The 23,467-nt window shown below is 38.4% G+C and overlaps 1 protein-coding gene across 1 annotated transcript; it reads left to right on the forward strand.

Moving 5' to 3' along the window:
• Nucleotides 1-2,496: 2,496 nt before the first annotated feature.
• On the forward strand, nt 2,497-23,150 carry LOC109174491 (protein disulfide-isomerase-like). The gene is made up of 5 exons (XM_019323725.1): nt 2,497-3,323; nt 4,432-4,436; nt 15,859-15,870; nt 17,402-17,403; nt 23,138-23,150. Exons 1-3 carry the CDS (start codon nt 2,497-2,499, stop codon nt 15,867-15,869), a joined length of 843 nt encoding a protein of 280 aa, XP_019179270.1. The 3' UTR covers nt 15,870; nt 17,402-17,403; nt 23,138-23,150.
• Nucleotides 23,151-23,467: the final 317 nt, after the last annotated feature.

A 23,467-nucleotide genomic window follows, 5' to 3' on the forward strand; every position in this document is an offset into this window, starting at 1 on the left:
ATTAAATTTCATGACACACTTCCTCTCTGCGGTTGTTCCAACTTTTAAATTCCTAGTCAATTTTTAATTTCTATAACCACCGTGTAATTGAGTCTAACCAATTTTGTTTTCTACGTCCAAGATCTCGCAACGTAGACTCTGATATCACTTTGTAGGAGAGCCTAATCAATTCTAAATCCTATGACTATGACTTTGCAACTTAAACTCTGATATTACTCTGTATCATACTCTAAACAATTTTATTTCCTATGTGGTTGTGCAAACATTAGATATTGCAAGGTTATAACTTTTGCAACTTTTAAGTTTTAACTTTGCAATATCTAATGTTTGCACAACCATACATACGAAATAAAACTTTTAAGTTTTAACCTTGCAATATCTAATGTACGACAAACTCACAAATAGAGTGACAAACGAGAGCAGAGACTACAACAAATTGTCAAATTACCTAGGTAATTGAATTTATTGAACTAATTTAAAATTTAAATAATTAATTTGAGTATTTGAGGTTACTATAGTCAGTATAGTGTTGTACTGCTATTTCTGAGTTACTAGGTAAATCAAATTCGAAAATTCTCAATTGTATTCTTTGCAATTGCAAGTTTGCAACACGTAATTTGATTTTATTTTTTGGTTTTTGACGTTTTTCAGGCAACACAATTTAGTAAATTGACGCAAAGATGATAGATTCAGCTAGTGTACTATTGCTTATTTAATTCTTTTTTTATTATACAAACTCCCAAGTTCTTCAATTCTCCAGGTAATTAAAATTACTTATTGTTTCACAATTCTTGTTTATTATTTTATTTACATAACTTAATAATTCTGATTTCAGAATAATATATTCAAAAATTTGTTTTTTGATTAATTATTTATTCATAGAGTTTCTAAATAATTTTTTATTTTTTCATTAGGATTTTATGTCTTCTAGAAAATATTCATCTGTGTTTGAGAAGCGTACAAAAAAAAAAAAGAATTGAGCAACTAACTCAATCTGAAAAGGGAGCTCTTGAAAAATTCATTAAAAAAAAAACCCAGATAGATGAGTAAAAAGATGATGCCAAGGAAAAAATTGTTAGATGCTGTTAGAGCATGAAAATAATGGTAGAGTATTCTGTTAGTTCCCCCTTCCAACTCATGTATATATACATCTCCATCTCCCAGCTTGTAAACCACCAAAGCTAAGTAACAACAATAACATTTTCTGCATTTCATCCCTCTTCATAGCTTCAACATGTAACCGCTCCGCTTCCGTCATGGTATCAGAGCCACCACAGCGGTTCACCTACATTGCCGCCGGCATCGGAGAGTCCAGTCGAAGAAGCCATCCGACGACTCATGATCAATCCGCAGAGGATTATTGCTACGCAGAGTAGCAACAATGCCGACGCTCGATCACCAGTCCGATCAGCATCAGCAACGATTCTGCAGAGGAATCTGAATTCGCAGCAGCAAAGAAGCCAAAATCCAGAAGATATGGAGAATCCGATCGCTATATCTCCAGTCTAGGTGACCTCCACAGCAGTTCCGCATCGAAAAGAAGGAGCTCGTCCATCGATTCCAAGTCGATCTCCAGTTCAGGTGACCTCCACAGACGTTCCGCAACGGAAGGAAGGAGTTTGTAATTCACACCGAATCTCAGTTCTACAGAATGAGATTTTCAGTCTGAAACAGATGGAGCAGTCTTCCGACTCAGCCACAACGGCTGTGTCTCTCGTTCCGAAGCGATCGCAGGAGTTCACAAAGGAAGCTGCTAAGCGCTCGCAGGAGCTGACAATTGCAGGCTCCGCCAAGCTGTCTGACGTTGTTTTGGAGGCGTCTAAGCGATCCAAAGAGATCGACGTCGAAGCGTCCAAGTAGTCTAAGGAGATCGTGGTCGAGGCTTCCATTCCCACAGTCTCTAATGTTCGCCAGGATCTTACAGAGTTCCAGGAGAGACATGCAAAACTTGTTCTCACATCGGTGAAGGAAATCTCTAAACTAAGGTATGAGTTATGCCCCTGTGTGATGAGAGAAAGAAATTTTTGGAGAATCTATTTCATTCTAGTTAACATCCATATAACCCCTTATGAAAAGAGATACATGAATTCAGAGACAGTTTCCAATCATTCTCGACTCCTCACTGGCGCTCCGATCTCTCTGTTTTTCACTTCTGCTTTCCTATTAATGGCGAGTAATAAGGACACTGAAGAGATTGCTGCCCGTGGAAATGAGTGGGAGGTTGTATCACTAACTGCATCTGCATATGCTGCTGCTCTTGGTTCAAAACAAGAGGATGCACATCATGAGCATAAAGATAGTGGAGAGTATGAAGCTGAAACTTCCAGTGCATTGTTTATGTCTGGTCACTTTGTCTTTCCATCAAGTCAGCATGAGAATTTGCCACTGAAACAAGAAAACAATGAGATTTTTACTGAAAAGGTGGTTAAAGAGGCTGAATTTGTCTCTGCAGAAGGTAGTATGGCAAACATCAAAGCAAAATAGAAGAGAAAAAAGATGTGGATAAATGGAAGGGGGAGAGAAAGAGAGAAGAATGAAGAGTATTCAAAAGTTGATGCAAATGAGCACTCAAACAGAGATCTAGCAAGCCAATATGAGGTCCAGGGTTTCCCAATCATTAAGATCTTACGTGATGGAGGAAAGACAGTTCAAGAATATAAAGGTCCTCGTGAAGCTGATGGTGTAGTTACTTATTTGAAAAAGCAAGTGGGTCTTGCATCATCTGAAATCAAGTCGAAGGAAGATGCTGCTAATATAATTGATGAGAAAAAAGTTTTTGTTGTTGGTGTTTTTCAAGAATTTTCTGGAGAGAAGTTTGAAAACTTCATAAGTTTGGCTGAAAAGTTACGCTCTGACTATGATTTTGGTCACACACTTGATGCCAAACTCCTTCCTCGTGGCGAGCCAGTGGATAAGCCCACTCTTTGTCTTCTTAAACCATTTGATGAGTTTTTTGTTGATTTCCAGGACTTCCAAGTTGATGTAATGGAGAAGTTCATTGGTGAAGCTAGTATTCCTATTATCACTATTTTTGACCAAAACCCAGAGAATCATCTATATGTTAACAAGTTTTTTAATGGTCCCAATGATAAGGCAATGCTTTTTGTGAACTTCAGTAGTGAGCTCAGTGCTTTCAAATCCAAATACAATGATGTAGCTATGCTTTATAAGGGAAAGGGAGTTAGCTTTCTTTTGGGAGATCTTGAGACCGGTGATGGTGCACTTCAGTACTTTGGGCTCAAGGAAGATCAGGCACCTGTAATTGTAATACAGGATAAGGATCAGCAAAAATTCATTAAACCAAATGTGGAACCAGATCAACAGTCCTTTTGTATCTAAGCTGGGCGTGCAGGATCTACACGCTCCAGCTTACCGGGGGGGGGGGGGGGTGGTCGAGCATGAAAATAATGGTAGAGCATTCTGTTTGTTCCCCCTTCCAACTCATGTATATATATATATATATATATATATATATATATATATATATATATATATATATATATATATATATATATATATATATATATATCCATCTCCCAGCTTGTAAACCACCAAAGCTAAGTAACAGCAATAACATTTTCTGCATTTTCATCCCTCTTCATAGCTTCAACATGTAACCGCTCCGCTTCCGTCAGATGCTAATCTTCATATAGAAGAACAAGATGATTGTGAGATTGAAAAAAATTTAAATGATATTGTGCACAACAATGATAGGTATCACTGTGATAAACCAAATGATTTGCTTTTATTTGACATATATGATCTAAGAAATTGGGATGCCCTTGATTCTAAATTAATAGATATTTTTGTGAAAAATGGTCCTAAAAGAGATTTATCAATAAATAAAGGTCCTAAAGATAAATTCTCTAGAAGATTTTCATCAGCATTTTACACAAGATATTTGTCAAATGGAGAGAAGTGTGATCAAGATTAGCTTGTATATTCAAAAGAACTTGACAAGGTGTTTTGTTTTGTTGCAAGATTTTTTTTTTTTAAAAAAAGTATAGGAAAATGTGTTTTGGTCAATGAAGGTTTTAGGGACTGGACACATCTTTGTGTTAGACTTAAAGAGCATAAAACGTGTGTAGATCATATAACTAATATGACAACTTGGATGGAGTTGTGTCTTAGATTACAAAAACGTGAGATAATTGATAAAGTGACTCAAGAACAACTTTTGAAAGAAAAAATATATATTGAAAGAAAGGGGCCCAATTTAGAATATTGCACAAAACCTCCTTTTTTTTTTTTTTTTTTTTTTTTTTTTTTTTTTTTGTTGGAACAGCCCTAAGTGATATGTAGATCTGAATAATCTCAACAATAATGGAACATGATATTTGCATATTCCCAGTTAACTGTTAGTATTCCACTACATCGACCAATATTAAATTCAAAATATCAAGCTATAAAACTAATCCATTTTTGCTAAAGTGCAAGTTAAAGCATGCATACTATTTATTCTAATAATACTGATGGCAAAGAAATTATTCTCTGCAAATATGAGAGTATGAAGAAACTCAGAGGGAGAATACATATAGGTTCAAAGTCATGCATGCATGTTCAAATCAATCACTAAAAAGATCATTATTCAAAAAATAAGACCTAAGTTAGTAAAACCTAAATTTAGGGAAATCAATCGGTTATCATGTATAAAAAACATTTTATGTCATTAATGGTGAGAGAGTATACCGATTGCCTTCATAGTCGGAGAGCTCTTCTCAGATGAATAACCCGGCGAGACCAGACACTGCAAAATCAGTCTTATAACAAACAAATTTTTACAATCTAACATAGCTAACATAGATCTAGCTCAGACGAACAATGGTAGTGCTAGGAAACAACCGATTAGTGAGAAAACAATGTAAAATCACTACAATTTTCATAAATGGAGGTAGAGAGATATCAGAGAATGAAGGGTGAGAAGAAGATTCTAGAGAGAGAGCAAAAAATCATATAACATACTACACTGTTACATAACTTTTTAATTGAAATACAGCTTACATAGTTCATGTTACATGAACTATGGACTTAATCTAAAGAAAAAAATCTAGTGCATAATACTCTATTTCATAACTTTTTAATTGAAATACAGATTACATAGTTCATGTTATATGAACAATGGACTTAATCTAATGAAAAAAACGGACACATAATTTTTTGCTGAATACCTTGATTGGTTAGTATTCTTTATTCCGGAAGATAAGAATAGTCTTCAAATTACTCAGTGGTATATACTACTCTATTACATAGCTTGTTTTCTGAAAAAAAAAATTACAAAAAGAATATTAAAAAATAGGACAGACATAATATAACCCTAAAAACATACTTTAGGTTAAAGTTACAATAGAAACCAAATCATTTAATATTGCAAAAGTAAATACAAGTCAATTTTAAAAATAAAAAATATCACCAGGCCAAGTCATAAGAGTAATCTTAGCTTACATAATACATGATTGATCAGAAAAGTACCCTCCAAACAAAAGAGTTGTTTGCCCAAAATAATTTTGAACAAAAGAGGCATTGATTCAAAAGATAATGTCTTGACAATCATAACATATATCATCATATGACTTGGCAATGAAGAATAGAAGGAAAATAAGTAGACTTACTCGATCTAACTAAAGAATCAAGCTATCAATTCAAAGAGAACCGACATAAAACGTTGTTTGAGCAAATAAACTTCTTTCAACCGAAAAGTTACATTAGTTCCATTACAAGACTTAGGAAAATTGAAGATGTTTATAAACAAATAAACAAATAAAAAAGGTCAAATAAAAGAGTTGACTTATCAAAAGAGATATTCTGAGAGGAGAGTAGTAATTAAGTAAAGCAAAAGGATAGTATTGTTAGAAGGGTTAACACATTAAAAGATGCTAAAAGTATTCAAGAACAAATGAGAGTATTTGATAAACAATAGTGACCTTTAAAAAAGACCAAATAAATGATGGAATTATAATAATTTTCGAAGAATGTTAACCATGCAATATGATGAAGTAGTACAAGAAAGAATAATATTTTGTAAATGGTAAACCAAAATACCTCTAGTTCATGAAAATGAGCTATTGGACACAATTTGTTTCAAAATGAACAAATTTGTTTCTTACCAGAGATAAATAGATAACTCTTCAAAAAGCAACATCTAATTCTATGCTTAACAAAATCATGCATCTAGATTCTAAGTGTCAAACTTGAAACTTATCAAATTTTAACAATTTTTTAAGTGAGACAACATGCATAAACTTGTGGAGTTGTGAACATTATTCTTGAGAGAAGAACAATAGTTTTTGACTGAATAATGCAAAGGAACTTGATCATTGATTCTTATAAAAAAGGTCATGTACTCATGTTCTACAAGTAATATAATGGCCAATGGGACTTTGTGGATGTTCTCAATGAGCATTGCAATAGCAAGGAGACATGGTGGACGATTCTTGGGGATTATATAGAATATTTCTATGAAAGGGTTGTAGTCACTTAGAATTCGTCGATCGAGATAAGAAAATAATGAGTAGATTAGATGGGTTACACCATCTACCGACAACTATCAAAATTATTTCTCTATATAATCTTTAATTTAATTTACTACTTTTTTTTTTTGAAAACATATAATCTTTACTAATTATTACACTTTACATTCTATTATTTATTTTAAAAACAATACAAAACAAACTCAAACGACGGTAACATTTTATCAAATCATGATGTATATAAATTTCACCGAAACAAGGCTAGTAAAAGACTTCCAACGTGCACACTCTATATAATTTTTAAATTAAAAAAAAATATTTACCCCTTTTAAACTAGATTAAGACCAACAATTATGAACATTTTTGTATATTTATATATATATATATTTTTCTTTTTCCAATGTTATGTTTTATTTATTTATTTATGTTATATTGATTATTTTTAGTATTCTTATCTTGTAATTTTACTATTTTAATTAAGATTTCGTTATTATTTTTAAACACTCATCATTCTTTACAAGATAGTATATATTCTTCACTTTTTTAAACATTTTCAGCTCAAAGAGTCTAAGTTTCACCGGGGTTCGAACATATGACCACTTATTTAGAATGGTAATCGATATGACATCACACTACATGGTAGTTGACAATTAAGATTTTATTTAATCGTGTAATATAAATATATATTTGAGTAATTTATAATATAAGAAAAGATGCGGTGTGATCAATTTTAAAAAGAAACTAGTATGATACCCGTGCGATGCACGGACTAAATATTAGTAATATTATTGTTAAATTATAGATGGTAATTAATATTGTTTTTATTAATTTAAAATTTCATATTCTAAAAACTTCAAATTTTATATAAGTTTTAGAATTTAATTAATAAAAATTTGACATCTAAATGGAACACAATTAATAGGAAATTACTACATCTGTTAAACGTGAAAAGCAAAATATTATAAAATTACAAATTATTGAAAACTTCATGGTACACAACGTTAGTTGTTGATGTACAAATTGTACTTGAGTCATTCTCAATTAATATTTTAAGACCATCTAGATTGTTGATCCGAGATGCAATAACGTACAACTGACCATGTACAAAAATCGATTTCTTTAATAGCAATTCCACATGTGACAGCGTTTGATCTTGACTTTTATTAATGGTCATTGCATATGATATCATCAATCGGAACTGTTTTATTTGAAATTTGAATGGTAATCTTGGATCAGACGGTGTCATAAACATGCGGAGAATCAAGACTTTTGATCCTTTATTAGCACTAGACATTATTATCCCGGCTTCAATAACATGGTTTGCTAACTTAGGTGATTACCAATCTAGTCCCATTACGTAGACCAAGGGAATGGTCTATATTTCTTAATAACATGACCGGTGAACCAATTTTCAAAGTTAATGAATGGTTTGGTGCACCTGAAACTCTAATGCCATTTAAAAACTATAGTGTGTGTACATCTCCAAGTATTCCATTGGTTGAATCAGCTTTGCAAACTGTGTAACAACAAAAGTATGTCCTACTTTCAGAAGTATGCAACGCACTCATATATTCATTTACAAAGTTCACAACATTTAGTGTTGGTGCTAGTATTATGACACCCCAAAAATCCACACTCCAATCCATGAATTAATTGAGTAATTAATTCTATTTCTCTTGAGGAATTGATTCCTAAAATCCTGAATTTTGATACTCAAGGACTGTAACACCCCGTGTTACGGCCTTCAATCCCGGATTAATTATTTAATTAATCCCGTTAATAATAATTAAATATGATTTAATTCAGTTAGGTTTCCCTTTAATTAATTAATGAGGTCCACCATGAACCGTGGACCCTTGCCTAAATGAGAGTCTTAGGCCTATTAGGAATAAAGGAAGTAGGCCTTTTACTATTCAGATTATGATTAGGATTCTCTTTAATTAATTAATATGGTCCACTATAGACCATGGACCCTTATCCCTAAAACAAGTCCTTAGTCCTATAAGGAATATAATTAGTAAACCCATACCATTCAGGCCCTAATTAGGAGTCTTAAATATATAAATAGGGATATAGAAGGCACCTAGATCTTTCACCACAATAATCTCTCACCACACAAGAAGTTCCAAGAATCCCCTTAGGAGAAATCAAGAAAGAAGAAAGCTTAAAGAAAGACCCTTCATAGCCAAGGAATTAATTAAGGCTAAGAGGTAACCCATGTCTCAACAAAACCTATTTTCATAGCTATGATTCCCCTCTTAGGATTTCCCCATAATATTGTGTATTGTTTATGTGTGATATTATTATTGATGATTGGTGGGATAATTCCATGGGTGATCTTGATGAGGAGAGGTTCTTGATAATTATGGTGTTCTTGATGATTATATGACGTTCTTGATAATTATGGTGTTCTTGATGATTATATGACGTTCTTGATAATTATGGTGTTCTTGATGATTATATGACGTTCTTGATAATTATATGGTGATCTTGATGTTCTTAATGATTATATGAGATTCTTGATGATCATATGATATTCCTACCGAATCTTGATTTTGGAAGATGAATTGTGTTCTTGTTGATTTAAAAATAATTAGAACCCTAGGTTATATCGTGGAATCCGTATGGTATTATTCTTGGTATATTGGGTGGGAATTCGCATGATTGGGTGTTGATTATGTTTAGAAAAGCATGATAGGTTATGCGCCATACGTTTCTTGATTTTGATCCGTTAATTGTCTACGTGTGTTATCAATTGTGTTTAAAAGTGTCGAAGCATGGTTTCGGGTTCCACAAAGGTTCCCGGGGCGTTTTTGGTGAATAAGAGTCAGTGGGGGGTAGGGACCCGCCACCTACCCACGGCCTAGTTGGGCAACGCCGGCAGCGGGCAGCTGCCCGCCGGGCGCCCGCTGCCCGGAATAGTAGAACGCCGGCGGGTGACCCCCACCCACCGGCTACCCGCTGGTTTGTACCCCACTTCGGGATCCCGGCTTCCCCGTTTGATGTTCCCCCGACCCCGTGGTGTCCCAACGGACTCCGTCTATCGTGCCTATGTCTAGTTTGATTTTCGGGTACCGTTCGTAGGTCGTATGAGTCTTATATATTGCATGCTAGTTGAATTGGTATCCCGTTGACCTAGGTGAAAGGAGTATGAACCCCTTAGGACTATTCTTAGTATGTGAAGGATCACGCATAGGTTTTGCTATACGTTTTCTCCCCCTTCCCAATGTGTTAATGTGGGTTGCATGTGCTTGCTATGTGTTATGTGTGCATGTTACCCCGATTTGGTTGAGACCAATTGGGCTATACGGGCAGTCAGGTGGGCTGAGGACCATACCGGCTGTTAACCAGGCTGGTAGAGACCGGTCAGGTATATAAATATTATATAGGACTGAGGTCCACTATACGGGCAGTTGAATGGGTTGAGAACCATCCCAACTGTTAACCAGGCTGGTAGAGACCGGTCAGGTATATAAATATTATATAGGACAAAAGTCCACAATACGGGTAGTTGAATGGGTTGAGAACCATCCCAACTGTTAACCAGGCTGGTAAAGACCGGTCAGGTATAAAAATATTATATAGAACTGCGGTTCATCGGTCGGTTGCGATCGACCCCTCCGTATTGTGAGACGGGGCAAGGTGCTGCGAGGCCGTGTCAGAGCTATATGCGTTGAACCTCATGTATGGGCATGCGATTGGTCCTGTGGCGCCAACAAAGTGTGCTATATGATGAGATAAGAAGGATTGATGTTGTGACTGTTATAGGGCTCTTGCTAGAAATGCTTAATTGTGATTATTGGTTGTGCTTATCTATGACTATTTCCTATGTGAGAATTGTATATGCTGGTTATGACTGTAGATTGTGTGTACCCCTATTTGTCGAGTCGGTTCCCTGATTTGAAAGCTAGAGTCTCTTAGGATATATCTTCATGCTTCGAAATGACTTTTCGTATATATATATATATATATATATATATATATATATATATATATATATATATATATATATATATATATATATATTGTATTTCAATGCGTTGGAGTGGGTTACCAGCATCTCTCGCTGAACAGATATATTTGGCTTTCAGGCACAGAAGAATAAGTCACTGGAGCGCGCTAGATCTTGGAGCGTAGAAGTAGATAGTTCCCCTTTTCGGCCTGTGTGCCATGTTATGCATTTACTTGATTAAGGATATTAGTTAGTTGGCCTGTGCACCTGAGTTCTCTAGCTCAGGTGTGGCATAGCACCCCGTACTCTTTATGTTACGTTTTTGGGAATTAATGAGACTTCACCTTTATTTTATAAGTTTTAAACGTTCTGAAATTTTGGGGTGTTACATGGCACCAAAGGATTGAACAAAGAACGAGCGACAAGCCGAACTCCAAGAAAAACCAAGAAGGCTTGTCATCAATCAAGCAAGGAAAAGACAAAGTTGGCTTATAACCAACTTCCCGGTGAAGGTGACGAGGTTGCTAATTGGAAACCGGACCCGACCTACTGAACGGAAAGAACATGCGAGAGTCTTGACTCATCTATAACTCGTACTTAAGGATCAATAAAACTATACGATGGGTCATCCTATGTATTCAAGTACCTTTTTATTGTGCACATGGGCATGGGGCTTGTCGGGACTTGAAGCGGTGCATTTTTGGGATTTTTCCCGAAGAAATTCACTCTTCCTAGTCACCTTCCCACGGGTCCCCAACGGGACCTTGATGGGACCCTAACGGGTCGTGGACGGGACCTTGGTGGGACCTTGACGGGTCCCTGACAGGAGCTTGGCAGGCGGACGACCGCCCACCTCGCGCCCACTGGTACAATGTGCTGATTTCTTAACCCCTCGTTTTATTGATTCGTGGCGCACTTGTGTGCCTCAATTGATGAACGCGAGTCTTGGGTAAGGAACCATGGGTCGCCCAAACATGGTGTCATCAGTAAAAGACCTTGACACGCAAGACACCGTCGGAAAGGCACAACCAATTGCATTACACGTGGAGTTGAAGTTGGATTCTACGATGCAACCGACTAGGGATGATTGGCATAAAGGATTGTGCAGACCAAGGAGACGAGTTGGGAACTCGTGCTAAGGACTCACAAAGGCCTTAAAAGTCAAAATGCTAAGGATGGATCGGGACTCCTCCAAACCATGGATATCGTTCAAGCAAATCAGAGAACTCCTTACAAGTTGTATGGAATCAAGAACGACGTAGCCCGTGGTGCTAGGCAAAAAGTAAAGAGCACATTTGTGCCAAGATCTCAAGGGTCATTAAGGACCCACAAGGAAATGAGATGACTCGTAAACTCACCGAGTCATTCCACAACGAGATTAGGTAACCAACTGCGCTTCAAGAAGAAAAAGAGCATGCAAGGACACCTTCATCATTAAAAGTAACACAAAAGGGCACAACAAGCCGAACCTCGGAGAAGACATGAAGTCTTACTAAGAATTTCACTCACTAAAGAAGAGATGAAATTCAATAAGAAAAAGTCAACCCAAAGCTTATCGACTCCCAAGAGACTCTGGGAAGAATTTGGGAAGTGCGCCCTAAGAGATCGGCTTGGTTGACCAAACTTGGTCAAGACCTTGGACGCATTAACGAAGTAAGTGTTAAATCATCACGGGAGACTCCCTCAAGATAGGAGAGAAGGATGAAACTTTAGCTTGGGAAGCAAGGTCTAACAAGGATCTTAAAGTCAAGCAAGTGCCAACACCAAGGAAGAAGGATCATCAGTTCGTCAATACGTCGGGATCAAAGCATCAAACCAGAATAGTCACTTAAAATCGAGAACCCTTAACCCATCCTAGCCGAATTCCTTTCCCTCCCTCGGGAAATCGGCCCCCTCCTTATTTCAAAACCCTTTCTACCCTTCAAACCACATTCTTGATTCCCTATTTTAACGATTCCATACAAGGTGGCAACCTCACACCCTAAGTTGCAACCTTGAAAACTTTGATCCTAATTCCTAAATTCACTTTGTCCTTAGGTTTGAAACCCACTCTCTTAACCCTTTAAACCTAATCGTTCCCAAAAACCCAGCACACATAGACATACAATTATACAGTTTCCCCGCAGAATACTTTCTCTATAGGACCACCGTACTACCTTTGACTCGTTACCCCTGCAATGATTTCTAAGCTTCGGGGACGAAGCTTCTCGTAAGGGGGGGAGAGTCTAACACCCTGTGTTACGGCATTCAATCCCGGATTAATTATTTAATTAATCCCGTTAATAATAATTAAATATGATTTAATTCGGTTAGGTTTCCCTTTAATTAATTAATAAGGTCCACCATGAACCGTGGACCCTTGCCTAAATGAGAGTCTTAGGCCTATTAGGAATAAAGGAAGTAGGCCTTTTACTATTCAGATTATGATTAGGATTCTCTTTAATTAATTAATATGGTCCACTATGGACCATGGACCCTTATCCCTAAAACAAGTCCTTAGTCCTATAAGGAATATAATTAGTAAACCCATACCATTCAGGCCCTAATTAGGAGTCTTAAATATATAAATAGGGATATAGAAGGCACCTAGATCTTTCACCACAATAATCTCTCACCACACAAGAAGTTCCAAGAATCCCCTTAGGAGAAATCAAGAAAGAAGAAAGCTTAAAGAAAGACCCTTCATAGCCAAGGAATTAATTAAGGCTAAGAGGTAACCCATGTCTCAACAAAACCTATTTTCATAGCTATGATTCCCCTCTTAGGATTTTCCCATAATATTGTGTATTGTTTATGTGTGATATTATTGATGATTGGTGGGATAATTCCATGGGTGATCTTGATGAGGAGAGGTTCTTGATAATTATGGTGTTCTTGATGATTATATGACGTTCTTGATAATTATGGTGTTCTTGATGATTATATGACGTTCTTGATAATTATGGTGTTCTTGATGATTATATGACGTTCTTGATAATTATATGGTGATCTTGATGTTCTTAATGATTATATGAGATTCTTGATGATCATATGATATTCCTACCGAATCTTGATTTTGGAAGATGAATTGTGTTCTTGTTGATTTAAAAATAATTAGAACCCTAGGTTATATCGTGGAATCCGTATGGTATTATTCTTGGTATATTGGGTGGGAATTCGCATGATTGGGTGTTGATTATGTTTAGAAAAGCATGATAGGTTATGCGCCATACGTTTCTTGATTTTGATCCGTTAATTGTCTACGTGTGTTATCAATTGTGTTTAAAAGTGTCTAAGTATGGTTTCGGGTTCCACAAAGGTTCCCGGGGCGTTTTTGGTGAATAAGAGTCAGTGGGGGGTAGGGACCCGCCACCTACCCATGGCCTAGTTGGGCAACGCCGGCAGCGGGCAGCTGCCCGGAATAGTAGAACGCCGGCGGGTGACCCCCACCCACCGGCTACCCGCTGGTTTGTACCCCACTTCGGGATCCCGGCTTCCCCGTTTGATGTTCCCCCGACCCCCGTGGTGTCCCAACGGACTCCGTCTATCGTGCCTATGTCTAGTTTGATTTTCGGGTACCGTTCGTAGGTCGTATGAGTCTTATATATTGCATGCTAGTTGAATTGGTATCCCGTTGACCTAGGTGAAAGGAGTATGAACCCCTTAGGACTATTCTTAGTATGTGAAGGATCACGCATAGGTTTTGCTATACGTTTTCTCCCCCCTTCCCAATGTGTTAATGTGGGTTGCATGTGCTTGCTATGTGTTATGTGTGCATGTTACCCCGATTTGGTTGAGACCAATCGGGCTATACGGGCAGTCGGGTGGGCTGAGAACCATATCGGCTGTTAACCAGGCTGGTAGAGACCGATCAGGTATATAAATATTATATAGGACTAAGGTCCACTATACGGGCAGTTGAATGGGTTGAGAACCATCCCAACTGTTAACCAGGCTGGTAGAGACCGGTCAGGTATATAAATATTATATAGGACAAAGGTCCACTATACAGGCAGTTGAATGGGTTGAGAACCATCCCAATTGTTAACCAGGCTGGTAAAGACCGGTCAGGTATATAAATATTATATAGAACTGCGGTTCATCGGTCGGTTGCGATCGACCCCTCCGTATTGTGAGACGGGGCAGGATGCTGCGGGGCCGTGTCAGAGCTATATGCGCTGACCCTCATGTATGGGCATGCGATTGGTCCTGTGGCGCCAACAAAGTGTGCTATATGATGAGATAAGAAGGATTGATGTTGTGACTGTTATAGGGCTCTTGCTAGAAATGCTTAATTGTGATTATTGGTTGTGCTTATCTATGACTGTTTCCTATGTGAGAATTGTATATGCTGGTTATGACTGTAGATTGTGTGTACCCCTATTTGTCGAGTCGGTTCCCTGATTTGAAAGCTAGAGTCTCTTAGGATATATCTTCATGCTTCGAAATGACTTTTCGTATATCTATGTGTATATATATATATATATATATATATATATATATATATATATATATATATATATATATATATATATATATATATGTATGTATTGTATTGTATTTCAACGCGTTAGAGTGGGTTACCAGCATCTCTCGCTGAACAGATATATTTGGCTTTCAGGCACAGAAGAATAAGTCACTGGAGCGCGCTAGATCTTGGAGCGTAGAAGTAGATAGTTCCCCTTTTCGGCCTGCGTGCCATGTTATGCATTTACTTGATTAAGGATATTAGTTAGTTGGCCTGTGCACCTGAGTTCTCTAGCTCAGGTGTGGCATAGCACCCCGTACTCTTTATGTTACGTTTTTGGGAATTAATGAGACTTCACCTTTATTTTATAAGTTTTAAACGTTCTGATATTTTGGGGTGTTACAAGGACTAGTATTTGACTAGTCAATCTTTAAGTGGTGTTGTACCTTGTGCTTTGATAGGAGTTCCCTTGTTCCTTACACTTTCTAAGAGTTAGTAAGGGTATTCTTGTCTTTTCACCAAGAGTTAGTTTTGTAACCTAAACCTAGAAGACTTCTTCATTTTTCATCCTTTACAATTCCTATAAAATATATCTACCTTCTCTCTAGAAAAGAAGAGTAGCTTGTTCTTCAAGCCTAGTGAGACCTTTGCCAAGATTCCAAGTTTTGCTTCAAAGATTCAATCTTTCCTCTATTTGGGCATCTAGAAGGGTAAGATCTAAGCTTGTCTAGTCTTTTTGGTTCCATCTTAGTTGTCTTTTCTTAAAGGTGGGATCTTTATGATCTTTTGGTTTGATCTTGAAGTGGGTTTGGCTAGTGAGTTTAGTGGAGAGCTTGTTGTGGTGTAAGAAGAGTCTTTTGGTCTTCAAGAGGTAACCCATGCTCTACAAAACCTATTTTGCTTACCTATATATGATTTCTTGGCTTCTATTTGTGTTTTGCTATGAAATGTGAGAGTTTATGCATTTATCTTGTGATATTGCATATCTAGAGCTTGTGTTTAGGGTTCCTTTGTGCCATTGCTTGGCATTTTCCTTGGTTCAAGTCATTTTGTTGTGTGTGGTGAGATTTGGTGTGTTTTGGACTTGAATTTGTGTTTGGAGAAGAAAATCCCCGAAGGGATTGTTTGACACAAGAGCGTGTACCCGCGGGCGGAACGGCGGGGAGAGCCCTACCCGCCGCCCACCCGCCAGTACACGGGAATGTGGGTGTTGTACCCGCGGGCAGAACCACGGGTAGGGGCTACCCGTGGGTCCACCCGCGGGGAACACGATGGAGTTGGTTCTGGATTTGTTCCCCGTGATTCGTTTGTCTCGGTGTTTGATCTTTTGACTTCCCGTTGTTCTTTTGTGGAACTATTTGAGTGTCTTCTTGATGTTTCGTAGGTCTAGAGCTTTATGGTAGGTATCCATGTAGGATCTTTGGTGTCTTGATTCGTGCTAAGTGTTCAACTTTGTGTTTCGTTGAACCAAGAAGTGTCTTGTGTGTTCCTCGGAACTATCTTGAGTTTCCCCGTTGATAAGCATGCTAGTTTGTTGTCTTAATGCTAGCGTGTGTGTTGTTCGTACCTTCCGTTTGGTTGATGATAACTTGCGTTATTCATCGTTGTTGTCGTTGGGTTGTGACCCGTTCCTTGATCGAGTGTGTTTCATACCTTCTTTGCAATCTGTTGATTGTTTCGTGTGAGTGGTAGCGCGTGTGTGGCTCTACCTGGATTGCACGATTAGTGGTATGGGACGCTAGTCACCAAGGTATTGCAGCGGTCCTCGTGGTGGCCGTGACGTGATTATGGAGTTGTGGCTGAGTCCACGTGATTGGGGGATAACATTGTGTTATCCGGGCATGTGTTGCCGTGATTGGTGGGTTTTTGTTGGTGGTTATAGGTAGGGGACGACGGTCCCGGTGGAATAAGGTTGGACTTGGCTGTACAGGGGATTTCTGGAGGTAATGGTTGGCTTTGAAGGTACAAGGTTGGGGGTAGCCATAAGGTTGGAACATGGCATAAGGAAGGCATATCAACTCGTGATGGGTGATGTCACGAGGGCTTGTGTAGCCGTTGTGGTGAGTTCTCTTCTCTCGTGACGTGTGTAGTCACGGAGGCTTGTGTTGTTTGGCATGTGATGCCGTTGGGTGAGTCTTTATCCTTGTGTGTGGTTAACCTTTGTGGTTGGGATGTGTTCCCGGTGTTATCCTTGCGAGTGGTGAGTCTTGTGTTGTCTTTTGATCTCGGCTTTTGACTTATATATATGTATTCCGTTTCGAAAATGGTTTTTATATCTTATATCTACCTATTTATGATATTGGTGGGTTACCAGCATCTTTCGCTGACCGGGCGTCGCCCCGATGTTTATCTTTGTGTTCTTTCAGGTGTTGAGTAGTCGAGCGCGATGTCTAGAGCCGGTAGCTTAGCGCCTGTACCTTTAGATTGTGTTCTTGTGGCCTGCGAGCCAATGGTTTTAGATTGTTTGTAGTTTGATGTTTTGGGATAGTGATACACTTGCAGATTGTTCGCCTTAGCGTTTACCGGGTATGGTAGACGTGGCATAACACCCCTGTTTTGGATATCTTTTATCTAGTTTCCGTTTCCTTCCGCTGTGCTAGTGTTTGTGTTAATCTGCATGTGTTAAGACTTGTTTTTAGGTCTTGTTGTTTTGGGGGTGTTACAAGTATAGCACGACCTTGAAGATAACTGAGATCAGAATTGCCATTCAAAAACATAAGAAATGTACTTTGTACAATTGTAACAATATGGTCACCAGAGTAAGGTAGTAGCATATGACTTGGAATTTCAACTTCTGCATAAATTTGTAAATAAAAGGAATGTGAAATGCAGAGATTTTTTTGAAAAAGAAGAATAAAAATTATAAATTAAAAAAAAAAAACTTCATGATAAACAACGTTAGTAGTTGAAGTACTAACTTTATTTGAATCACTACATACCAATATTTTTAATCCTTTGTGATTGCTAATTCAAGATGCAGTCACGTAACTGATACAACTGATCATTCACAAATACCCTAGTATTTTCACCTTGCACGGAATGAATATTAGACAACATTATAATAATTCAAAAATACACAACTTAACATAAACATAGATACAATTCATGTATTACAAAATAATTTAAATATAGTTAATATTAATTTTTTTTTAAAAAAATGACTAAACATTAATATTAAACTTTATAAATTGTTAATAAAAACATATATATTCAAATAAATATAAGGGTTAGGATTTCTATGATTTTTTTGGTATTATTCGTAGAAGGAATACATATTAGTAGCTTAACCTTAAACCCAAAAATATGTCTAAAACACTTATTTATGATTTTTACAACTTTACTCTGTATTAACATAGGTTACTACTTACAGAAAACTAAATTGAATTTTTACAGCTGTATAAAAAGTATACATGACTGCTTTTACGAATAAGGTGGAAAAAGCTTTATGTATAACGGAAGGAATTCGCACTAAGATAAGTATTTATCCAAAAATCTCTTTCTCTATTACCTACGTGTTATCTCCTAAATTGTCTTGGTTATATACATTCTATCTATGAACATTTCTACTTTCAACAGCAGATTATAAATATAAAGTGTAATTTTAACTGTTAATATATTCTCGTCAATAGTGCTTACATTATGAGGATGAATTGTTACATGACCAATGTTTAGTACAAATTAAGTAAAAAAAAGCTTAACTTTGACTGATGGTTGTTTCCTCTTGGTTCCAATAATCGTTGAAGTCTTTAATTTCTACATATCGTAGGAAATGTTTTTTCTATGCAAAGTAGAAAGATTTTTCAAGAAGAAATCATAGTTTCATATAATCCAGCATTTATAGAAACATAAGACTTTTCATTTTTAAATTTTTTGTCTAGAGGTGGCTGGTAATATACTTTTTCAGAAGCCTAACAATTTTGTTGATATGCATTCTCATTTTCCTAGAAATTTTGCAGTTAATGGACAATGTAAAATTGTTTTCAATTTAGATTACTACATATATTAATAAATAATGTTATAAAGAAACACAATATATAATTAATATTATATATTGTTCACAACACAATGTACATGGATGTGGAATATATAAAGGGTACGTTAAGACTCACCTTGTCTAAGGAGGAGGTTAGCATTTTGATACTAATAAACAGAAAACTATGTAATCTTTTGCTTCCAAATGCGGCCAACTTGTGTCATCTCCACCTGCTTCTTCTGTCTCCTGCAACAACTTCCCATCACTTTCTTTGCTTGTGTCACCATTCATGGGATTGGGATTCATGTTCTTGGCATAAAGTTTTGTGTCTAGTTCTTCCTCTGTCAAACAAAAACATCATATCATATGAAAGATTCATGAAAGATTGAAAAGTAGGCTGGGGAGATGGTTACCTGGTGGAAACCTACAGGCATAAAGATAAGATGCCCAATCTTGAATCTGCCATGTTCTTGTAACTGTAACGGGAGAGTTGTGCATGAGTATTGGCTGGTTTTTCTTCTTCTTATATAATATAATATACCCAGACACAAACAAGGAATGTAGGGCTTTTAAAGTGTGATTAACTGTCATTATGAGGAAATTAAGGTAAAAAATAAAGAGGGAATAATTGAGGATATTTGAATTTTGAAAAAGTGATATGCACATGAAGAAGAGAATTCCAGTTACATTTGCATGATGCATGGAAAGAGGAGATTTATTAGGAAAACTGTCATTAATTCATGGAATCTTGCAATGGACTATCCTGATTCCTAAATGATGTGTTACAAGAGAATTTCGGGCCTACTGAAATAAATGTTGTTAATAAGGTTTGAGAAAAAAAAAAGAAATAAAAAAGAAATAAAAAAGAGAAATAAAAAATGTATATATATAAGTTCTATATTTCGAGATAACATATCCTACTATTTTCAAAATATTCGTTAGACGCTCCGCGATTTGTGCTCCCCCTCCCCGCACCTTCGCGGATATCCTCTCAAACTCTTCGTCACCCTCTCCTCTACGCCCACCTGGAAGATACAAAGGAATGCCCGCAGTTTCTTTCTCTAATGAAGATGTCCATATGTTTTCTCACAAATTCAGATTTGCATTGGTTGGCAAATTCGCGAAGAATAGACCTCCGATGGCAGATATCAGGAAGGCTTTTGATCAAATTGGCTTTGGTGGAGCCTTCTCTCTAGGTTTGATCGATCAACGCCATGTCCTAATAAATTTCGATCATGAAACCGACTTCCAGCGTTGCTGGCTGTGGAAGACATGGTCGATCAAAGGTGCTCTAATGCGTGTCTTCAAATGAGCACCCAACTTTCGCCCAGATATTGAATCTACAGTCGTCCCGGTGTGGATCGCGTTTGAAGGCCTCCTGGCGCATCTTCAGGATAAATGAGCAATATATTCAATCGCCAATCTCATTGGATCCCCTCTAAAAGTCGACGCCTCCACCCTTACACACAAACGGCTGTCTGTGGCTCGGATCTGTGTCGAATTGGATGTTAGTACCGCCCTCATGGATCAAGTTTGGATCAACAATGGTTCATACGGCGGCTTTGCTTAGAAAGTCATGTATGAATATGTGCCACCATATTGTCTGGGATGCTGCAAATTTGGTCACTTGGCTTCAGAGTGTCGGTCTTAGACGGATAAACAACATCACGAACCGCGCCGAGAAACCGTAAATATTCGTCACGAAGAGCCCCAACTGACCCAACAACCACTTCTAGTTCCTCCACGGAAGCGATGGCGTCCAGCTGCCAGCCAAACAGTAGCCTGTCAGGAAAATATGGAACCAAGAAACCCCTAGAATGTGCTCTGCAAGGCTCAGATAGCTCATCAGCACCGTTAATTATCCCGTAAATTAATTCATCATTGGGGGTAGCTATTATTGATGACCAGTGTTTACGACATTTTTCTTCACTCTCGGAGTCTCAACCTGGTCATCTATCTGATGGTGACGAGATTCCAAATGCTCAATCATTCAATCTTCCTTGTTGGAGTCGTGGAAGGAAGCAAGTAGGCTGTTTGCTTCAAAAATTGGAAGGTCGAAACCGGATGACTTTGTTACTGTCACCAAGAAGAAAAGCCGCCCTCAGAAAGATTACTCTGCAAATGTCCCTTCGATTACAACCCGCCTTGCGGCGGGCAAAATCGCTAGAGTTTCTTTCTCCCATCGTTTAAAATGAACGTGCTTAGTTGGAACGTCAGGGGCCTACTTTCCTCACAGCGTAGGCTCAAACGACTCATTCGACATGAGCATGTTCGCTTTGTCTCAATAATAGAGCCTATGCCGGCTCGGGATCGGTTGGATGGTTATGTCCGGGAATTTAGCTTTGTGGGAGGCTATGCAGCCTTATAATCGAAAATTTGGATTCTTTAGGTCGATTGTTTTGAGGTGGAAATAGTACTCAATAGTGACCAGTTCGTGTTCTGTAACGTCATTTACAACCCTTGGCAGTTTTCTTTTAGTTATGTTGCAGTTTATGCGAAGCACACGAGAGTAGAGAGGGCACAACTCTGGGAAAGGCTCTTGGTTTTGGCAGAGGAATCGAAGCCAATCCTATTAGGAGGGGACTTTAATGTTATTTCAAGCATCTTGGAGTACCAGGGCAACTCAATACCAGACACAAATAGCATTACTGATTTCTCGGCTTTCATCAGCGACATCAGCTTAATTGATTTACCAGTTGTGCGGAATCAGTACACTTGGCACGGTGTCAGAGTACGGGAGCTGTATGGAAAAGGCTCGACCGCTTCCTGATGAACTCACGGATGCGTGATTTTTTCTCAGAAGTGCGAATCAATATTTTGGCAAGAGCATATTCTGACCACGCGCCAATTTTGCTCAATGGCGCCAACGACACCATGTCAGGCCCAAAACAATTGAGATTCCAAAACATGTGGTTGTCTCATCCTAACTTTGCATCACTGAAACACAACTGGGACTTGCCCGCGGACGGAGGTGGCATGAGAGCTCTGGCCTATAAGTTAAAACAACTTAAATTGTTCCTGCGTAATTGGAACAATGAGGTCTTTGGCAATGTGTTTGATCGAGTTAGAAGTTTGGAAATGGGAGTGGCTGAGGCGGAATGTAGATATACTGATTATCCTACGGGTGCAAACCGGACTGTGCTTCATTCACTGCAGGCTGAACTTCTCTTAGCCTTGAAACAAGAAGAATGTTACTGGTGACAAAAGGCTCGGGTTCGGTGGTTGAAGGATGGGGACGCTAATACTCGCTTCTTCCACTCGGTGGTTAAAGACAGGCATCGCAGGCAAAGAATATGTGATGTAAAAAACGTTGATGACACTCTTCTCACCTCCCAGACAGACATTCAAGATGAAGTAGTCCGGTTTTTCTTAAAGCTGTTTTCTGCCGAAGATAACCAAGGCATGGACACTCTCCTCCAGTCCCTTCCAGCGAACTTAGCTGCTACGGAGGCATCGGCCCTGACTGCACCGGTTTCACAAGAGGAAGTTAAGTCTGTAGTTTGGAAGCTGGATCCAGATAGTGCAGCCGGGCCAGATAGTTTCCCAGGCTCATTTTTCCGAGACTATTGGGAAGTGATAAAAGACGACGTTTTCAATGCGGTACATGACTTCTTTGCTGGGGTTCTGGTTCCTAGGGCCTTGGCAAGCGTGCAGATTGTTTTGATTCCAAAAAGGCCAATTCGGACTCCTTTGCAGATTACAGACCGATATGCTTGTGCACTTTTATCAGCAAGGTTTTCACAAGGATTATAGCATCGCGAATGAGTCCGATACTGCCAATGCTAATCTCTAGGGAGCAATCAGGATTTGTGAAGGGCCGAAGTATTCAAGACAACGTTCTTCTAGCGTTTGAGCTGCTGCAGTACATTGATAAGAAGTGTCGGGGCTTGAATATTGTGATCAAGCTGGATATGATGAAGGCCTTTGATAAGGTTTCGTGGCCTTTTCTTCGAGCGGTGCTAATCAAGCGTGGCTTCCCGAGTTCTTTCGTTAACATTGTTATGAATAATTTGGGGGCAACGAGACTGTCTGTCTTGGTAAATGGGATCATCTGCAGGTTTTTCCAACCAACTAGAGGTGTCAAGCAGGGAGACCCGCTCTCGCCGCTTCATTTTATCCTCGCCTTAGAAGCCCTATCCCGCTCCCATATTCTTAAGGTGGGAGCTGGTATGTTGTCCCCGTATTCGTCGGCTATAGGCTGCCCTTTGATCACACATTTAGCCTTTGCTGACGACATTGTAATATTCGTGAATGGGGCTTCGAGCTCATTAAGGGCCCTAGCAGAGGTTTTGGCGCAGTACCAGGAGGGGTCGGGACAGAAAATCAACTTCAGTATGGGTGTGAATCTATTCAAGGGCCGGAACCGGCCAATTTACTATCAGGATCTGATAGAAAAAGTTGATGGTAAATTACTCGTCTGGCAGCGCAAGTTACTTTTGCTAGGAGGTCGCCTAACTCTAATCAACCACGTGTTATCCGTTATTCCTTTATATACTGCTGCCTCGGTCCTCTTGCCTAGAGGGCTGTGAAGACTCTTGTGTCCAGATTTGCCACTTTTTTTGGGGGGGGGGGGCGGAGAATGGAAAACCGAAGAGACATTGGGCATCATGGAATAAGTTATGATTTCC

Source organism: Ipomoea nil, unplaced genomic scaffold (assembly GCF_001879475.1).
Source record: "Ipomoea nil cultivar Tokyo-kokei standard unplaced genomic scaffold, Asagao_1.1 scaffold0642, whole genome shotgun sequence".
In the NCBI taxonomy this organism is placed as follows: Eukaryota; Viridiplantae; Streptophyta; class Magnoliopsida; order Solanales; family Convolvulaceae; genus Ipomoea; species Ipomoea nil.

Coding starts and splice junctions, on each gene's coding strand:
- LOC109174491 (XM_019323725.1), top strand. CDS start 2,497: ATGTGGATAAATGGAAGGGGGAGAGAAAGAGAGAAGAATGAAGAGTAT.